At 36.8% G+C, this 19,748-nt stretch overlaps 2 protein-coding genes and 1 pseudogene across 4 annotated transcripts; 2 read left to right on the top strand and 1 right to left on the bottom strand.

Annotated features, from left to right (window-relative positions):
* The first annotated feature begins 930 nt into the window (after positions 1-930).
* On the top strand, positions 931-16,025 carry LOC149618631 (uncharacterized). Its single transcript, XM_089855052.1, has 20 exons — positions 931-978; positions 2,019-2,074; positions 2,220-2,313; positions 2,388-2,525; positions 2,608-2,712; positions 3,657-3,909; positions 3,983-4,207; positions 5,049-5,148; positions 5,221-5,332; positions 5,397-5,576; positions 5,656-5,738; positions 5,852-5,927; positions 6,328-6,432; positions 6,510-6,845; positions 6,926-7,052; positions 8,626-8,776; positions 8,850-9,096; positions 9,230-9,348; positions 9,447-9,573; positions 9,664-16,025. The coding sequence occupies exons 1-20, from the start codon at positions 940-942 to the stop codon at positions 9,853-9,855; spliced, it is 2,865 nt and encodes a 954-aa protein (XP_089711178.1). The 5' UTR covers positions 931-939; the 3' UTR covers positions 9,856-16,025.
* LOC149618632 (uncharacterized) lies at positions 13,966-17,902 on the bottom strand. 3 transcript variants are annotated; one of them, XM_089855055.1, is made up of 2 exons: positions 17,730-17,902; positions 13,966-17,085 (listed from the first exon to the last, which is right to left on the bottom strand). In XM_089855055.1, the coding sequence occupies exon 2, from the start codon at positions 17,036-17,038 to the stop codon at positions 16,577-16,579; it is 462 nt and encodes a 153-aa protein (XP_089711181.1). In that variant the 5' UTR covers positions 17,039-17,085; positions 17,730-17,902; the 3' UTR covers positions 13,966-16,576. The 3 variants fall into 3 exon arrangements, with proteins under 3 accessions (XP_089711181.1, XP_089711179.1, XP_089711180.1); XM_089855053.1 differs by having other exon boundaries at positions 17,684-17,902; XM_089855054.1 differs by lacking the exon at positions 17,730-17,902 and adding an exon at positions 17,162-17,387.
* A 39-nt stretch (positions 17,903-17,941) lies between these two features.
* On the top strand, positions 17,942-19,188 carry LOC149618633 (guanylate kinase pseudogene; annotated as a pseudogene).
* Positions 19,189-19,748: the final 560 nt, after the last annotated feature.

Consider the following 19,748-nt stretch of genomic DNA (forward strand, 5'->3'; position numbering starts at 1 on the left):
AAAGGTGTTACTTGCATCATCCGGAGAATTCGGGGCCAGCAAGTCGTGCAACAGATTGAATATTTTCGGACCCACCGTCGTTAAAAAGATAGATTTCTTTTTACCTTCGTCGGTAATATCGTTAGCGGCAAAATAGTGTTTCAGCCTAGAGGAGTACCTCTCAAATGTTTCTATCGATTCGTCAAAAGGAGCAATAGTCCCGTGGGACGGCATTTTGCACCGTAATTCCGATCGCGGGCGTACCCGTCGACAACGAAACAAAGAAAAACAACAAGGCCGAGGCCTAACCGAAACGAGCACGAACCGAAAAGTCCGAAAGAAACACGGGGAACCGAAACAACATACGACAACCCGCGGGAGCACGAGAAGATCCGTCGCCAATTTCTGTTGTATCTTTCATTAACGACGCAAGATTAATAACAACAGAAAGACTTTATTAAACCCGTATAACTTTAACCCGTACATACGTAGTTAGCTTACATATTTTTCTGCCTACTCATCATAGTCTCATAGCTTCTGGCTATAAGTTACTCTATACAAAATTAGTACACTAGCGCCATCTAATATCAAGTCCACAACACAAAGTTTCATCAAGTGACGTAAAAATTATTTGAAAAACGTCACAACGGGATCATATTAACTACATTTTCCGTTGATTATCCTGTACCATGCCTGTACTCATGTAGCACCTACTGTTCTAGAGTTTTTCAGTTTCATTTTCTCGAATGGAGCAATTTTCGAAGAATATATTTTAAATTAACCAGCTTATTGTGTCCCTTAATAAATAAATATAAGCCGGGTTCGGTGCATTCAATGCACTGGGAATCTGCGATTTGAATTTTGAATTTCGTAAGTGATCAACAATGATCACTGATCAGTGAAAGCGCCATCTAGAAATTCTTAAATATACGCAAACAAAACATTTTCTAGATAACAGAAATGGCGGACGACAGCAGTGCTTACAGTGGGACATGGAAAGTAAGTGTAAAATTAGTTTAAATATGATTGCATTAATTTACTAGAATGCAGATTAATTATTATGGTTTGTTTTATTATTGTTTTTTGTTTATAAACTAGATACACGTAAAATATTATTTGCAAATATCGATGTGTTGTTTTCATAACCAAGGCTTAGCGCGATTTAGGCGAGAGAACTGTCAGATTTGAGTTTTGAGTGTTGTGATTTAAAAGCCTAGGCCTAAATGCTTTAATGAAATCATTGAAGAAAATCAATTCCGATGAAAATTTGCATATATTTTTAAATGAGGGTCTGTTATTGCGTATTTTATAGGGCAAAATAAAATTTTTATGGTGGACTAAGCCAATTTATTTATGCTTTAGAGATTTTCCTGATGTAAACAAACATTAAATAACACCTTTTCTGATAGTGTTTTCCAAAATACACCCCAAGTGCAATTTGAGATTATTCCTGCAGATATTTAGTTTTTATTTAATGCAAATGCTCTCATTTTCTGTACTCCAAAATTGCACTTTCACAAAGATTATTATTTGGGGTATTTCAAAAATTATTTGCTTCTATCCCTACCCTGCTGTGGAGATTTGTGAGGTCACGCTAAAATTTCAGCGTGATCTCTATAGAGGGTTTCGGAAAATGCTATAAAGTATAATTTGGGTGGGAAACTAACAGGGGTTTCTTTGAAAACCATAGTTTATTATTATTATAGCTTAATTTTGTATCCATTGGTAAAAATTCAAGATCGTGTTATCATAGTTTTTAAACCCAGTGTTCAGAATATTTTGTCATAGACATATAAGCAGCAAACTGACCCCTAACCACTTCAAAAGTTGACCAGTAATCCCCTTTTAATCTGTGTTTAATTTAGGATTCTTTAGATATTGTCTGTTTTTGAATAAATTAAAAATGTTGTATTGGCTTTTTATTTATTTATTTATTATCATGTTATGTTACATGAATTCCATCCAATTAGCGGAGAAAGTACATTGTACTGCGTTTTCAATGATTTTTTAAGACATGATTAATTATTTTTCCTGTACAGATTGTTAAATGTATGTCCTTAGCAGATCGAGGATCAGATGCTTCTGATATTGAAGGGTGCGTTTTTATTGGCTTTCTAATTTAATAAATTCAAATTTATTACAATTTGAGGTTGAATTACAATTAGTAACATCACTTTAATTAATGTATTATATTCATTTTTTGAACTTCCCCATTAAAAAAATAAATAAATAAATTTTAGAACTGAATTTACTCTTGATGAAAGTGGAGATGTCACGTGGAAAGTGGCTGAAAATGCCGAAATTATGCCAATATTTAACTGTGAAACATACGAGGTTATTGAAAATTATTGAATTATCTTTAGAAGACATTCTAACGAAGGAAAATGTATATATTTAAATTTGAAAAGGTTTTTCTTGGTAATCCAAATTTTCTGAGATTTTTTGGTACCGTAACTGGTCACGTCATTGAGTTCAAAGTAGACTTGCCTAAAGAAGATTGTCTGCAATTGACTTATGAGGGGTGGTGTGTTTTACAGTGTGAAAAGGTCAGCACCGGTTAGGTGTTAAAAAAAGCTTGTTATTTTTGAATAGGCATAGATTAGGGTGTTTCTTTTTTATGTATTGAAGGTTTCCAGCAACGAAGCCAAACATGATCATCCATTTTCTTTCCTCTGTGCCTTAGAAGAAGGTTATTTCTCAGATATTACTGTAACTGCAGAAAATGGAAAAGAGGTATATACTTCCTTTAGATTTGTGGTTGGACATTTAGAACTTCATTACTCGGGTTGTTTAGGAATGCCTTGATCACATCTCGGGTTGTTTAGGAATACATTGATCACAGCTCGGGTTATTTAGAAATACATTGATCACTGCTCACGTTGTTTTGAAATACCTTGATCACTGCGCGGGACACCTAGAAATACCTTGATCACTGCGCGGGAAATTTAGAAATATCTTGATTACTGCTCGGGACATTTAGAAATATCATGATCAATGCTCGGGTTATTTAGAAATACATTGATCAGTGGACAGGTTGTTTAGAAATACATTGATCAGTGGTCAGGTTGTTTAGAAATAAATTTATCAGTGCTTCTAATATTTAGAAATACTTTGATCAGTGCTCGGAATATTTTGAATGCCTTGATCAGTGCTCGGAATATTTTGAATGCCTTGATCAGTGCTCGGAATATTTTGAATGCCTTGATCAGTGCTCGGAATATTTTGAATGCCTTGATCAGTGCTCGGAATATTTTGAATGCCTTGATCAGTGCTCGGAATATTTTGAATGCCTTGATCAGTGCTCGGAATATTTTGAATGCCTTGATCAGTGCTCGGAATATTTTGAATGCCTTGATCAGTGCTCGGAATATTTATGAATTATATTATCCATGCTCGGAATATTTATGAATTATATTATCCATGCTCGGATATTTATGAATTATATTATCCATGCTCGGATATTTATGAATTATATTATCCATGCTCGGATATTTATGAATTATATTATCCATGCTCGGATATTTCGGAATTCTATGATCATTGCTTCAGATTTTAGGAACTCCATCAGTAGTTGGCTCATATATTTAGGAATATCTTGATAAGGCATTCTTATATATTTCTCTAATAACTTATTCTATATAAAAGAGTTTTGGTGACATATTTTTATAACATTGTAGTTCAAAGCTCACAAGGTGATTTTAAACTTTGGAAACCCTGAAGTTGATTGGAACAAAAATCCAACACCGATGGAGGGTCTTCCGGATGACGTTATACAAACCCTTCTTCACTACATGTACAGCGAATGCTTACCCGAATCTTTAGAAGAAGAAACGGCGCGCAAATGCCTACTCACTTCTAAAGATATTCCTGGTTTTGAAAAGTTTACGGAACTATGCGAGTTCTTTCTTAAAAACACTGCCCTTAAACAATGTAGGCGAAAAGACCCAAAGATGTATAACGATTCTACCGAAGTTACAATGCCGTTAAAACTTTTTCTTGGCAGTGATAATTGGTCTGGTTACCGATATGCACAACAGGGGGAATCGTATTATCGATTACTTTAGTGGCAAAGCTTGCGAAGAAGATGATAATCCCGAGGCCAAAGAGATTGGTGTAACAAATCCGTTAAATAACGGACCTTTGACTAACGGAGATGGAGACAATTTAGCTACTAATCCCGCTAAATTGTGTTATGTTATAAAACAAGCTTTGAGAGAAGGCGCCATTAGTGAGTTTTCTTACTTTAAAGGGTTCCGAAAGTGGTTTGCGCTCTTTTGGTTTGCAAATAGTCCTCCAGGGTGGTAATCCCGGGCGGTCCCCAATTTGCCTTTTAGTTTGCAAATAATCCGCCAGGGTGGTAATCCCGGGCGGTCCCCCAAATTTGCCTTTTAGTTTGCAAATAATCCGCCAGGGTGGTAATCCCGGGCGGTCCCCCAATTTGCCTTTTAGTTTGCAAATAATCCGCCAGGGTGGTAATCCCGGGCGGTCCCCCAATTTGCCTTTTGGTTTGCAAATAATCCGCCAGGGTGGTAATCCCGGGCGGTCCCCCAATTTGCCTTTTAGTTTACAAATAATCCGCCAGGGTGGTAATCCCGGGCGGTCCCCCAATTTGCCTTTTAGTTTGCAAATAATCCGCCAGGGTGGTAATCCCGGGCGGTCCCCCAATTTGCCTTTTAGTTTGCAAATAATCCGCCAGGGTGGTAATCCCGGGCGGTCCCCCAAATTTGCCTTTTAGTTTGCAAATAATCCGCCAGGGTGGTAATCCCGGGCGGTCCCCCAATTTGCCTTTTAGTTTGCAAATAATCCGCCAGGGTGGTAATCCCGGGCGGTCCCCCAATTTGCCTTTTGGTTTGCAAATAATCCGCCAGGGTGGTAATCCCGGGCGGTCCCCCAATTTGCCTTTTAGTTTACAAATAATCCGCCAGGGTGGTAATCCCGGGCGGTCCCCCAATTTGCCTTTTAGTTTGCAAATAATCCGCCAGGGTGGTAATTCCGGCAAGCAACTTGAGGAACCCTTTGAACAGCTCGTTTTTGAAAGTCGACAACTGACATTTTCGAAATACATTTAGCTGGGACCAAACTAGTCATGTTGTGTGATATTTTTTCACGGAAAAAGAATGAACTTTCACGAGAAGAAAGACATGAAATTATGAAGTATTGTAAGTCAAGGTAAATTTGCGTATAATTGAAGCAAATTTGCTGATGCAATGAGTAATAATGGATTGACGTATCCGTTTGTAGATTACCGCATTTTTTAAACCAATTGCACAAATTGCTTGAAGTGATAAAACAGTCATTCAGTAACTTATCCGACAGAGAATGGCTTGAAATTGCTTCGTATCTTGAACCCGAAGTAAAGAATTTTTAATTAAAAAAATTAATTGCAGTTTTTGATAAATGAAATTTTTTAAATTAAGTTTGAAGCAACAGTCAGTTCCATGTCGCAATTTACGATGGAAGTGAAAGTTGCGGTGGAACAAATTATAAATCTTTCCAATGTTGGTATTGGTTCCGAGAAGAGTTTTGGTTCCTCCTCTTCTTTGGATCATTCGCAACGTGGCAATATTGCCGATCAGTTAAGCAGGTCGCTGAAAAAAGTGCGTCTGTTTTGTGTAGTGTCAAAATTAGAATTAATTAAGTACTTGATCATTAAAATTTTGCTGGTCGTGGTTTTAGGCACTACATATAAGGGAAATGATGAGGTTACGAAGTTTTCACGGAAATGTTATTAATATATTCTCCCAATTAGTCTACAGAAAGTAAGTGACATTGTGTCATACTACATTGAAGCAATGGCTACACAATGATTCCTATTGGCTACATTGACTATTTTGTAAGTGATACGTACAAATCAGGTTATGTTTACACTTAGGGATAGATTTGAACGCCAAACGTCTTATGAGAAAATAAGGTATATGGCCAGGAACTTCGAGGAGGTGATTGAAGAGGTAAGATCAACACCATGCAGTTGTCAGAATGTCTGTTAAAGGGACTGCAAAGAAGGCATCGGCGGGTGGGTAAAAATTATTTGAAATACGTCACAGACATCACGTGATGCCAAGATACAAAGACTCCTCATGGAGTGGAACTGGACATCTAGTACTTGTTTTTCGCGAGATTGCAGCGCCAATTCCATGAAGTGGTGGTTTTCGAAATAAAACGAACTAAGCTTCTTTGAACCACGCCTCTCCTTGGTCACGTGCCTCTGACGTATTTCAAATAATTTTTACCCACCCGCCGATGCCTTCTTTACACAAAAAGAGAATAGTACTAGAGATCCCCATTAAATTAATTCCACTTAGTTAATTATTCCAATTAATTAATTAATGTACTATGCGCTTTGCATAGATTCCATTATTAATTCTAAGGATAGAGGAGTTTAAAGCGGCGGTTGATGAAAAATTAAGTTGGAAAGAATGGAAATATCTTTTTAAACTTTGCACTTCCAAAGTGGTGAGTGCTGATCGAAGTTTCACGTAAACCAACTTTCCGTTAAATTATTTGTCGATTGTTTGTAATTTTGTCTTTAGGCTTGGGTATTGAGTAAACTGGTGCACCATCGTTCCATTCTTAGGAACATCATGAATAATATATGCGAATTTGTGAATCGAGAACAGTTCACTAAAAGTTTAGTTCAACTCGGTCTCTTGGATCCCCCTCCTCCACCGCCTACACCCCCGCCCCTTTCAACACCCGGTTCAGACGCGACTGGTTCAGTTAATGGTAAAACCCCTCCCTTATCCCCGAATCAAATCAGGAAATCATCGGTGGCAAATGGCGTAGATAAAGAAAGTTGCGCAATTGCCACACTGCCAGATATTGATGATATTTTTAAATCACCAGTTAAATCAGATATAACACCTCCAGTAAGAATATTATTGGCAGCTTTGGTTGGTGGTTTTTAACGTCGAGATTTGACGTGACGTTTTTGCTAATTGTTTTTTAGTTAGCAATGATAGAATCTCTTTGTCGGCCTCCTTTGTCGCGAGATAGTACTTTAGCCAAAAATTCAGTACAACTTCTCAGGAGTGGACAAGGAACAGATGTGAGCTTTGAAATTAGAACCATCAATGGTAAGTTTTAGGTGTAATTAAATATCTTAGGCACTCGTGTATTTGTCCGAACATTAGTCTTACTTAACGCGTGCGTGATTATGTACGAAAATTTTAGGCTGGAATACTATAAACGCTCGCATATTGGAAGCGATGGTTAGTCATAAGTCTATAGGGTCTTTGCGCGTGACGTCAAGTTACCTACCCCCTTTCCTCTCCCCTTGCCGGCTGCCCGCTCTGGCCACGTTAGGACGCCATGTTGACATCCCCTGAAAACCGGTTTTCGCCCCCTATTTCTTCTCCCTTTTTACTCTCGCGGAAACACCTTATACACCTGTAGTTCTGATGTTGGATTCAATCCAATCTGGTTGGACTCATGCTTTTGTCCTCATGCTATAATAATGCATGTACACGCGCAGTTCAATACGTACAACCAAGAGAAAGCATACGCGCTTAAATACGTACAACTATAATAATAATGCTTATGTCCTTCAATGCGTACAACTATAATACTGCGTATACGCGCCTCAATACATACAAATGTTACAATACATACAACTATAATAATGCGTATACGGGCTTCGATACTTACAAATGTAACAATACCTACAACTATAATAATGCGTATACGCGCTTCGATACATACAAATGTAACAATACCTACAACTATAATAATGCGCATACGCGCTGAAATACGTACAACTATAATAATAATGCTTATGTCCTTCAATGCGTACAACTATAATACTGCGTATACGCGCCTCAATACATACAAATGTAACAATACCTACAACTATAATAATGCGTATACGAGCTTCGATACTTACAAATGTAACAATACCTACAACTATAATAATGCGTATACGCGCTTCAATACATACAAATGTAACAATACTACAACCATAATAATGCGTGTATAAACTCACAACTTTAATAATGCGTATACGCGCTTCAATACGTACAACTTTAATAATGCGTGTACGCGCTTCAATACGTACAACTTTAATAATGCGTGTAGACGCTACAATACGTACAACTATAATAATGCGTGTACGCGCTTCAATACGTACAACTTTAATAATGCGTGTAGGCGCTTCAATACGTACAACTATAATAATGCGTGTACGCGCTTCAATACGTACAACTATAATAATGCGTGTAGGCGCTTCAATACGTACAACTTTAATAATGCGTGTAGGCGCTTCAATACGTACAACTTTAATAATGCGTGTACGCGCTTCAATACGTACAACTTTAATAATGCGTGTAGGCGCTACAATACGTACAACTATAATAATCCTTGAATACGCGTTTCTATTGTTACAACTGCAATACCGCGTACGTGGTAATATAAATGCTCGCTTGCAGTACGAATTAATACAATAATGCGTGGTGCACGCTTTCAGTAGGCACGACTACAATAATACAAATGCGCGCTTGCAATACGTTCGACTACAATAATGCGTGTACACGCTTTCAATACATAATGAGTGTTCGCGTTTTCACTATAAGCCCATAGGCACAAATACCCGCCCCAGTGTCTGCTTATCCTCAACGTTAATGTTGCTAAATCGTATTCGATATTTGTTTCAAGCCGACACTGTAATCGACCATACGCAAGGTGTTCCTTCTGTGGAGGAAGAAATTGAATCTTACGTTGTTCGAGCTCACTGTGTAGTCATCGCAGCTAGATGCGACTGGTTTAGAAGAGCTCTATTAAGTGGAATGAAAGAATCAATAGACAAGTTACGACTGTCTTTCAACCTCAAACTCTTACTTAAATTAATAGAAATTTTAAATATAATTTCTTTTGCGTAGGAGGATAGTGGTTCACGATACAACCCCAACTTTATTTAGGATTTTTCTCGAATACCTCTACGGAGGACATTTAGATTCTAGTCAGCTAAGCACGGAACAGTTAGCCGATCTAATGCAACTTAGCGATCGCTACGAAGTTGACAACCTTAAAGTTATTTCTGAAGATGCGCTTAAAAATCATATTGACGATGACACTGCGTTGTTTCTTTTAAGCATTGCCGATCAGTTTAATGCTAGGAATTTAAGGGTAAGCCAATATTTCTCTTAAGCATAATAAAACAGATCAGGCTAGAACTGCGCGCGCAACTTACGCAGTGGTGATTTTAAACCAATTAGTGTTAGTATGTTTATTTTTCCCATTGAATTTTTCCGTTTTTAAGAACGCAACTTTAGAATTTATCGCAATGAATAAGGAAATAATACGGAGCGAAGTGTTTTACGAATTGCCCGAAGATTTGCAATCTGAAGTTGAAGACATGATAACTTGGGCGGAGCTAAGGTAATAAATACTGACGTGGCTTCTACACTATTGGCTTTAGTGTAACTAGTTGAAACTTTAAGGTGGCCCTTTCCTTTTAATTTTATTTTTGCTTATAGAAGTTCAGCGCGCAGTGAGTTCTGCTCCCTTCCTCCGTTTCTGGGTCCTGATAGTCCCAGTTCCATGTCATCTAGTCTCTTAGATATAGAAGAACTCACCTCGGCCATGAATGTCTCGGGAAAAGAGGTTAGTTCTTGTGTCTTTGAGTAACCTTTTGACAGTGTTTAGGACATATTACACGCGATTCTAGCAATTTTGTTTATTTTACCCAATAAGGGCGACGTTGCGTCGGACTCGAGCTCCTTGGAAGATCTGCCTCTGACACAAGATTCAACTCAGCTGGAAGCTTGTGTAGCCCAATTACGAGATATAGTCGGAGAAGCCGTTCCTAGAGAGGAACTCGTGCAAGTATCTTTGGCTGCTGATTATGACGTTAATCGGGCTCTCAATTTCTTCTTTTCGTCTTGATGAGCGTACGGTAATTCTTCTGTCTTAAAAATAAAGGACTTTGGTGAATAATTCCTTTTTAATACATTCCCTCCCTGTCCACCTGAACAACTTTTTAACGAAAGAGGTAAAACAAACAAAAAAACAAAAAAAAGTGAAACAGTTAACAATAATTAATTGAGTGCTCGTTAATTGTCTACAAATTCTCTCAAAAAGTTATTCGCTTTAAAAGGCTTAATTATTAATTAATTAATTATTGAGTTCTAATTTAATATCAACGTGGAAGAAATATAGTTTAGAACGCAATATACGCCCAAACACTAAGATATTCGATAGTTATATACTACTTACTGGTACTGGTAGTAAGTAGTAATTGGATTAAAATTGCGTAATATTTAGATTTTTTAGTTTTATTTTTTTTTTTTATTATTGACAAGTGATAAAATGAACCCACCCAACTCTGCTAGCTTTACAAACTGATTTCATTTTAATTGGGTCAAAATTTTATTTTTGAATTAGGTACTTATAGTGATTTTTTTATTACTCTTGGATTTTAATTTTTTTTTTAATTAACCGTCTTTCTGTTCAATATTATGCAAAGTAAGTAAAATCAGAAGTTCATCACTCAGAAAGGAATATGATTAACAGGTGGCGCTCTTTTATTATTGCGTACGTGGCATACTAGTCGCTTCATTTCAATACACCTAAAAATAAATAGACCTAAAAATAAAATAAACAAGCTGGCCTTATATATACGCCCGTTAAGGGGCAGATTGAAAATGAAGCAAGCGCCATCTAGTGAACAGAAATACAAACTCAAAGGTGACATTTTTTCATTGGCTGAAAACATTCTGACACTAAAATTCTGCCTCTGCGCATTTCTAAGCGAACCAATAAGATCACCCCTCATTCGTGAAAGCCCGGTTTAGAAACTCGTAAGGCCGTTGTAAATTTTGAATGAATACACCTAAAAATAAATTCATTCAAAATTTACAACAGCCTTACGAGTTTCTTTCGGGCTTTCACGAATGAGGGGTGATCTTATTGGTTCGCTTAGAAATGCGCAGAGGCAGAATTTTAGTGTCAGAATGTTTTCAGCCAATGAAAAAATGTCACCTTTGAGTTTGTATTTCCGTTCACTAGATGGCGCTTGCTTCATTTTCAATCTGCCCCTTAACGGGCGTATATATATAAGGCCAGCTTGTTTATTTTATTTTTAGGTCTATTGGGACAAAATTTTGTTTTTAAATTACTTATAGTAATTTTTTTATTAGTCCAGAAAATGAATTTTTTCCCTTGGATTTTAATTTTTAATTAACCGTCTTTCTGTTTAATATTATTGAAAGTAAGTAAAATCAGGAGTTTATCACTCAGAAGGGATACCTTAACAGGTGGCGCTGTTTTATAATCGCGTACTTGGCATTCAGTAACTACTAACGTTAGTTAGAAGGAATTAATTAGTCACTGCGCAGTTTTTAACCTCGTCTGTAAAGAAGGCATCGGTACTGGTCTGGTAAAATTATTTTAAATACGTTATAGGCACGTACGTGACATTAGCAAAGACGCGGTTCAAAGAAACTTAGTTCGTTTTATTTCAAAAACTACTGCAAACTCGCGAAAAAACAAAGACGAGGTGTAGTCTTTATAAAGAATCTTGGCGTCATGTGGTGCCTGTGACACGTTTCTAATAATGTTAACCCACTTGCCGATGCTTTCTTTACAATCTAATTAAAGTTTACTGTCCTAAAGGGAAAGGGGATAAAAATGTGTCAGGATCTCTACGGTGCAACTTTGGCGCGAATGGCACTAGGCTCCCTAGACACTAGCTCCTTAAAGCTGGCAGATCGCCTGTGCCAAACTCACGCCCCCAAATTTCTCACCGTGTTTCCTCCTTCCTTTCCTTCTCAAACGTCTTCCCAATGGTACGGTAGACATTTCTTTTATTCATGGGTGATGAGTTCCTGACGAAATGTGATAGTTACAATAACTGTGTAATTCGCCCCGCCTATGTACAATGTGTTATGTAGGGACGGGGCCTATAACAAGCTTATCTTCCATCAAATAGAGCGTAACTGCGCATGCGTGTATTTTGTAGCGTTTTCAGTTCATTGGGAATGGCCACTGGCATTTTCGATGAATCTATCGTCCGAGTCGTTTCATGCTTATTACGTTTAAGCAGACGACAGGTAGTGGCGTGGCATTGCCCACTCACTACTCCGGGAAATTGTAACACTACTACAAACTATAGTTCTTGAAACGCGACGCCTCTGCGTATTGCATTGTACATCCCTTTAAGTCCTCAATTCAGCCTTAATTCCATGCTTATTACGTTTAAGCAGACGACAGGTAGTGGCATGGCATTGCCCAATCACTACTCCGGGAAATGGTAACACTACTACAAACTATAGTTCTTGAAACGCCCCTGCGTATCGCATTATACATCCCTTTAGGTCCTCAATTCAGCCTTAATTTGCTGGAAAGTTGATTAGTTTTACTTTAATTTGATTTAAGAAACTCGTGTACAACTTGGCTAATTTTGCTTTCTAAACTATTTATCTTTCCGTATATCTGAAAACGTTTTATAGCTGTTTAAAAAAAAATAAAGATGGATGGCATTTAATAAAAGTTGGAATACAATTACAAAAAAAATCGATTAAGAGTATTAATAAATTAAAAATTAAATACTATTTAAAAACAGCGTATATCGTACATTGCAAGAAAAAGAGATTTAACTAACGAAAATTATTACTTAAATGTCGTTTTTTATATAGAATTGTTATCACAAAACTATATATTATTAAGACCCAATTACCAGTGCTGTTGTCAATATTTTGTGATTTATTTCATAAAAGAAACACTTTTTTAAGTTAACGTTTAGGTGTAACATTAGAATACGAAATGTTAGCGGTTTGCATGGCTGTCTACGGAGCTTATAGGTTTTTTAATGTGTAAATGAATAAGACGTTACGTTTAAGTTTAATAGGTACACATGCTTTAAAGCAGTGGTTACGATTAGGAATTAAGGCCGATAATTATATACTTATTTCGCTTTAGAAAGGTTCTGATTGGTCGCCAGTGTATAATGCCATACCCGCGTAAGTGTGACATCATATACTACGCGGTGCCTCTGCTGAAAAAATGGGGAATATTGTTTAAAATCTACTTACGTTTGTAGCATAAAGATTTTAATTATCGGACTTAAATGGACTGTATAGAAGGCATGGCGCGTGGGTAAAAATTATTTGAAATACGTCATAGACACCACGTGACTTAGGAAAGGCGTGGTTCAAAGAAACTTAGTTCGTTTTATTTGGAAAATTACCACTTTGGGGAATAGGGACTTGGCAGTACTACGTCATGCAACGTCAGGCTACCTTCCACTAGTGTTAAAAAACATACCAGGAGGAGGGGCTTATATAGCTTTGATTCTGTTAAAAAACATACCATAATGGCGCTGGGGGCGGAGTTAAGCCCGAATTGCCAAGTCCCTATTGACACTGAAATCTAGCAAAAACCAGGACTAGCTAGGTGTCCAGTCCCACTTCGCTGGCATCACGTGGTGCCTGTGACGTATTTCAAATAATTTTACCCACCCCTCCGATGTCTTTTGTGCTACAGTCCCTTTAACCTATGCGCTAAAGCATGTGTAGCACAAAATTACGTTCTTACTTGGGTGTTTAATCAAGAATGACTTTTAGCTGATATCATGGATTAATTCTGATATTTTTAAAATTAATTTTAGTATTTTATTGTTAGAGATTTTAACGGTTAATCGTTTAACGTAACACTAGATGGCGGAAGTTGTTTGAATAGACCCGCACGTCACGACGCCACAAATGGTGAAGTGAAAGAAATATCTTGTACATCATGTACGTTTGGCAACTCAAATCTAGTGCCCCTTTAAACATTGAATTAATTAAGGTACCTGAAAATTTATGAAAATTCTACTAATTAACATTGACATTATTAGAAAGGTAGGCCGAAAACTATCACGTGATAGTCTTTTAGCGTCGTTAATTGACCTTATTCCTGATCAACGCCACCGAGGCGTAGCGGCGACTTTTGGAACTATAATAATACGGTAGCCAATTACAGGTGGCGGTGGAGTCGATGGACTCTGATGGAGATCTGTTATTTTCTATGTTTTGTTGATCTTTCTGAATCATGTGAATAGCCAAGGCTTAACAAGCGATATGGTTTCAAAAGTATTAAAAGTTGATTTTACCTTTCTTATTCTGTCTAATATTATGAAATAAGACTTTCGGAGTAAGTTTTCATTCGATTTTGGTCTATTTGGAGATTATTAGGTGAATAATAATTAGTTAAAACATGTTTTTTGAAGTTGAAGCGGTAATAATCAAAACATAGAAAATAACAGATCTCCATCAGAGTACATCGACTCCAGCGCCACCTGTAATTGGCTACCGTATTATTATAGTTCCAAAAGTCGCCGCTACGCCTCGGTGGCGTTGATCAGGAATAAGACCAATTCTTTCCAGATATCGTCAATGTCATTTTGTAGAATTATTCATAAGTAAACATTCGAAAAGGCAAATTCCAAGACATGTAGATATTTCTTTCAAGGAAAAACAAACTAATTACCTTGTGATATATACTAATTAACTAATTAATTAATTAATTAATTCAAGTTTATAAAGTAAATCTTAAATATAAATGTTTATTTCAGCATTAATTAAGCTACTAAGAGAAAAAAAAGGAGGTAATTAACCTATTTCAGAAATCCACCGTAATTTTTCCTCACACACAATAACCCAGTAACAAATTAACTAATATTGGTAATAGAGTAATCATAGATTTAGTAAAGTTTAATTTAATTATTAACTATACTTTAAAAGAGCCAATTTTTGAAAATCTGGCAGCTATATAAGAATAGACCCTGCTGTAAATCAGTTTTAAACATGAATTGAACATAGTTTTTAAAACTAAAACCATGCATTATCAGGAATATATAGAAGCACGTACCACACTTGGTAGTCTTGTTGCTCCGCGATGATACTTTGAAATGTGGGAGGAGCTTTATTGACGTCATCATGGCCCAAACATCGTTGGTTTACTATATAGTACCGCCCACATAGTGAAGCTAATTTCTAACACAATGAATGAAGAAGTGGAGATAAATATTCCCTGTGATCTATAATTCATCTCCAGAGTGTACGGATTAAACTGCGCGTTTTGGGGCGGGTACTCCGGTTAGTTCCGCCCATAGTGGCATCAAGCTCCTCCCACTTCTATATTAATACTATATAGTACCGCCCACATAGTGAAGTTAATTTCTAACACAGTGAAAAAGTGGAGATAAAGATTCCCTGTGACCTAGAATTCATCTCCAGAGTGTAGAGATTAAACTTCGCGTTTTGGGCGGGTACTCCGGTTAGCTCCGCCCATAGTGACATCAAGCTCCTCCCACTTCTATATTAATACTATATAGTACCGCCCACATAGTGAAGTTAATTTCTAACACAATGAAGAAGTGGAGATAAATATTCCCTGTTATCTATAATTCACCTCCAGAGTGTAGGATTAAACTGCGCGTTTTGGGCGGGTACTCCGGTTAGCTCCACCCATAGTGACATCAAACTCCTCCCACTACTATATTAATACTATATAGTACCGCCCACATAGTGAAGTTAATTTCTAACACAATGAAGAAGTGAAGATATAAATTCTCCGTGACCTGGATGGAATTAATCTCCAGTGTGTAAGCATTAAACTTCACGTTTTGGGCGGGTACTCCGGTTAGCTCCGCCCATAGTGACATCAAGCCCCTCCCACTTCTATATGCGTCATTCATTGTGAAACTACAAGAATCTCCAGTGTCACTTCTATGTTTTCCTGATAAGATAGGTAGTAAATTAAATATGGTTAACCATTTAATATATTTATAGTTTTAGGATGTGTTTTAAGAAGTTTAATTGTTGTAATTTTTAACTTTATTTTATTCAAAAAAATGTTTTGCTTTTTCAACATTTTTGATAAATTTGATTGACTTCGGGGGTTTTAATTTAGCTAAGGTTTTTAGTTGTTAACTAATGTACATATAGATATTATTACAGAGCAGTTTTACATAAGTTACAAAAAAAAAAGAAATTTCCATACTGAAGATGTGGTGTAAAATATAAGTAACATTTATTTGGTCAATAAATTATCGCGAAAAACTTCTTTAAAAAGAATGTAATGAATGTATTTCAAATTGTTGCATCACAAGTCCAATTTCAAAACTGTTGCGTCAAAAGTCCTATTTCAAAACTGTTGCGTCAAAAGTCCTATTTGAAACTGTTGCATCAATAGTCCAATTTCAAATTGCTGCACACAAGTCCAATCTCAAACGGTTACATCACAAGTCCAATTTCAAACTGCTGCAGCAAAAGCCCAATTACAAACGGTTGCATCAAAAGTCCAATTTCAAAACTGTTGCGTCAAAAGTCCTATTTGAAACTGTTGCATCAATAGAGCTATTTCAGTGGGGGAAAAATTTCGTCTGCTACGAAAATTGGGCCTGCCTTTGAGTGTAGGGCGGACATTTTGTGAGGGTTTTCTCTATGGGCAAATAGCATTGGTGACGTAGCCATTACCCCCTCTGAAGTAGCTCTATAGTCCAATTTCAAATTGCTGCACACAAGTCCAATCTCAAACGGTTGCATCACAAGTCCAATTTCAAACGGTTGCATCAAAAGTCCAATTTCAAACTGTTGCATCAAAAGTCCAATTTCAAACAGCTGCATCACAAGTCCAATTTCAAATCCGGAGGTTCATCATTTTCAAAGTCAGTTTTTATAACTTTCAAAATTCGTTTATTGGGATCGGTTTCAAAGACCTTATATCCCTGACTTTCTAATTTTGTTTTCATTTTCATTGTAGTGTGATAATTTTTCAATGCTTGGTAGCCTTTCAATTTCCTAAGAGCATGTTGTTTGGCTACTCTTAACTTCGTTCGAGTATTTTTTGCTGTTTCTTTATTTGTAGCAATTTGGCTTTTCAGTTTATCCCTAGTAAGTTGGATTAACGGGTTTTCTGGTAATGGTTTTCTAACTGGAACTATTTTGGGTTTTGGCACAACTTCATTGGACAGTGGAATTTCAATGTCTTTCGCGGAATCGCCTTCAGTGCTAGGCCTAATTGTTTCAACTTCAATTTCATTAATGTCAGCAGAGAAAATGTTCGATAATGTTTCTGAAACATTCATGTCTGCAATTTGAATTTGCAGACACCGGCCCTTACTAAGCCTTTTACCTGCAAATAGTTGATCTTACGGTTAGTTGAACTTATGAAGTTAGTAGTATGCTCATCGTGCAGACTACAGATATACCTTGGAGGAAAGAGGTGATATGGAGTGAAAATCACTATAGGCGATCTGCTGCAGGGCCGGAAATAAGAAACATTTCTTATAGGACTTGTGTCCAGTGACCCCCTGTTTGACTGGAAAATTTATAGGACACTGTCCACTGTAGTGCACAAAAATAGTATCGCATCTCCATAGTCAAGCTATCAAAACTTCGGAAAATTTATTGGTCAAATTGTCCAGTGACCCCTCAGTTTTTACAAACTTATGGGACATTTTAAAATTTTATTGGACAATGTCCAGTGTCCTGTGCTTTTTTCCGGCCCTGATCTGCTGCAATGAGTTCTCCCATAGTACCTTGCGGTTATGTAGGGTCGTGGCTACCGACTTGGCTGCTGACACGACCCTATCAAAACGCAAAGGATGCTGGGAGGACTTCGTTGCCGTAGATGGGGGGTACGCCTCCATTGTACCTCATTCCTCCAAGGAGCAACGTCCATAACTTTTTTTAGTGAAGCCTTGGCTATAATTTAATTAACTTAAATTTACCGTTAATATGAATTATCTCCGTTTAAATTATAATAGGATAGGTAACCTTAATAATAAAAAACGGCTTTATTTGCTTTGGAGATATCTTTTCAGACGAATTTGCTTTACAAATCGGTCCATAAAATGTTTTTAAAATTTTGGTGTCTAAATTATCATAATTATTGTTGTAATTAGTAGGCTAAATAAAATTTTAATCTTAGGCCAACTTTCAAATTCAAAATAGTCTTAAAAAACCTCAATCCCCACGATTCAACTAATTTCATTTGTTTCCTAAAAACGTCGTCTGCTAGGAATGGCACGTTGTTAGATTACGCGCCGTGTGCCGCACGCCGTTTTTACCACGCGGCCTTTTTAAATTATATTTATTTATTATATCGTTTTAATTACAATATGTCGTCTTCATCTTGTAATTTACGGCCTTTGGTCATCTGCGGACCATCGGGTAGTGGTAAGAGCACTTTGTTGAGAAAGATATTAGAAGAATTTGGTGATTCCGTTGGTTTTTGCGTATCACATACGACCAGGAAACCAAGACCCTGTGAAATAAACGGGAAAGACTATTACTTTGTCGATAAAAATGTTATGACGAGCAAGATAAATAATGGCGATTTTATAGAAACTGCTCAATATTCGGGAAATACTTATGGTACGAGCAAAAAAGCCATATTTGACGTTGAAAAAGAGGGTCGTTTATGCATTCTCGATATTGAAATTGAAGGAGTGAAACAAGTGAAAAAAAGTCACTTGAACCCTTATTACGTATTTATAAGACCACCGAACTTGGACATTTTAGAGCATAGGTTACGCAAAAGACATACTGATTCGGAGGAAGCGATTCAATCTCGATTGGCTTGTGCCCGAGAGGAAATACGCTTCGGAGAGGAAAAGGGAAATTTTGATCTTGTTATTGTTAACGATAATGTTGATAAGGCTTATAATACGTTGAAAAATTACGTTCAAGACATATTAAAGAATCTATAGTAGAGTAATTAAAGTAGTTAAATTAATTTTTCGGTATTATGTTTTAGTGTTAGTGCGTTTTCTATTAGTAATTTACCTTTGTACATTGGAAATCATTTAAGTTATTATATTTAATTTTAATTTAAACGATTACAAACAATCACATTTTCATAATCTCCCATACCTTTAAACTATTGCGTTTGCATTGTAAATCAATGTTAAGTTACATTACTTCAACTCTTAATTGACATTTTTACGCTGAAATGTGCGGACATGTAAATCCACAATACTTCTTCGTAAACCTTCAATTCGTGCCTTATTCTGAAAGCAATACTCTTAATTTTAAACTCTGTTATATTTAAGTGGTTTTACTGTTTTTGAAATATGTAAACAACAAATTCAAACGTAATTTATCTTGACACAGAAAATGTATTGAAATTCCCAAAGTGTCTCTTGCCTCTTTAACATTCTTTGTACTAACACGACTTTTATGTGTTTTTTTAGATTTAAATTAAATTTGAAAATATTTATTAACATCAGAATAATATATTGTTTTGCAGTGTTCTTATATAAGGAGCGGGTGAAGGTATGAAAATATTCTATGCTAAACGTCTGTTTAGCCAATCAGGTGCATTCGACATTCCCCAACTAGCTTTCCATTCTGTAAAAATCACCGCCATTTTGGCGGAAAGGGGAGGAGCCGTCTTAAACCACACCCCATGGCCTCTTCCTATAGGTAAGTTTCGCAAAGGGGAGTTCCCCACAAATTTCGACGTAAAAAGGGGGTATGCAACCCTCAGTATCGTGACATACAAGGCGGTATGCTACAATCAGTTTCGTGACATACAAGGGGCTTTATGCATTTCCGTTTCTGCGCACTCTCATTATACAAAAATTAACACAGCGCAGGCGCCAAAAATCGAGGTGGAAGACAAAGTTTTACCCCCATGTCTTTCCCTCTTAGTTACTTGTCCCTCTTATTCGGGCCTTAGAACCAGGGCCGGAAATAAGAAAAATTTCTTATAGGACATGTCCAGTGAATCCCCCTTTGACTATAGGGCATTGTCCACTGGAGTGCGCAAAAGTAGAGTCGCATCTTTATAGT

The sequence above is a fragment of the Phalangium opilio genome, unplaced genomic scaffold, assembly GCF_054372755.1.
Source record: "Phalangium opilio isolate 3A_F unplaced genomic scaffold, DU_Popi_V2 ptg000209l_1, whole genome shotgun sequence".
Classification (NCBI taxonomy): Eukaryota; Metazoa; Arthropoda; class Arachnida; order Opiliones; family Phalangiidae; genus Phalangium; species Phalangium opilio.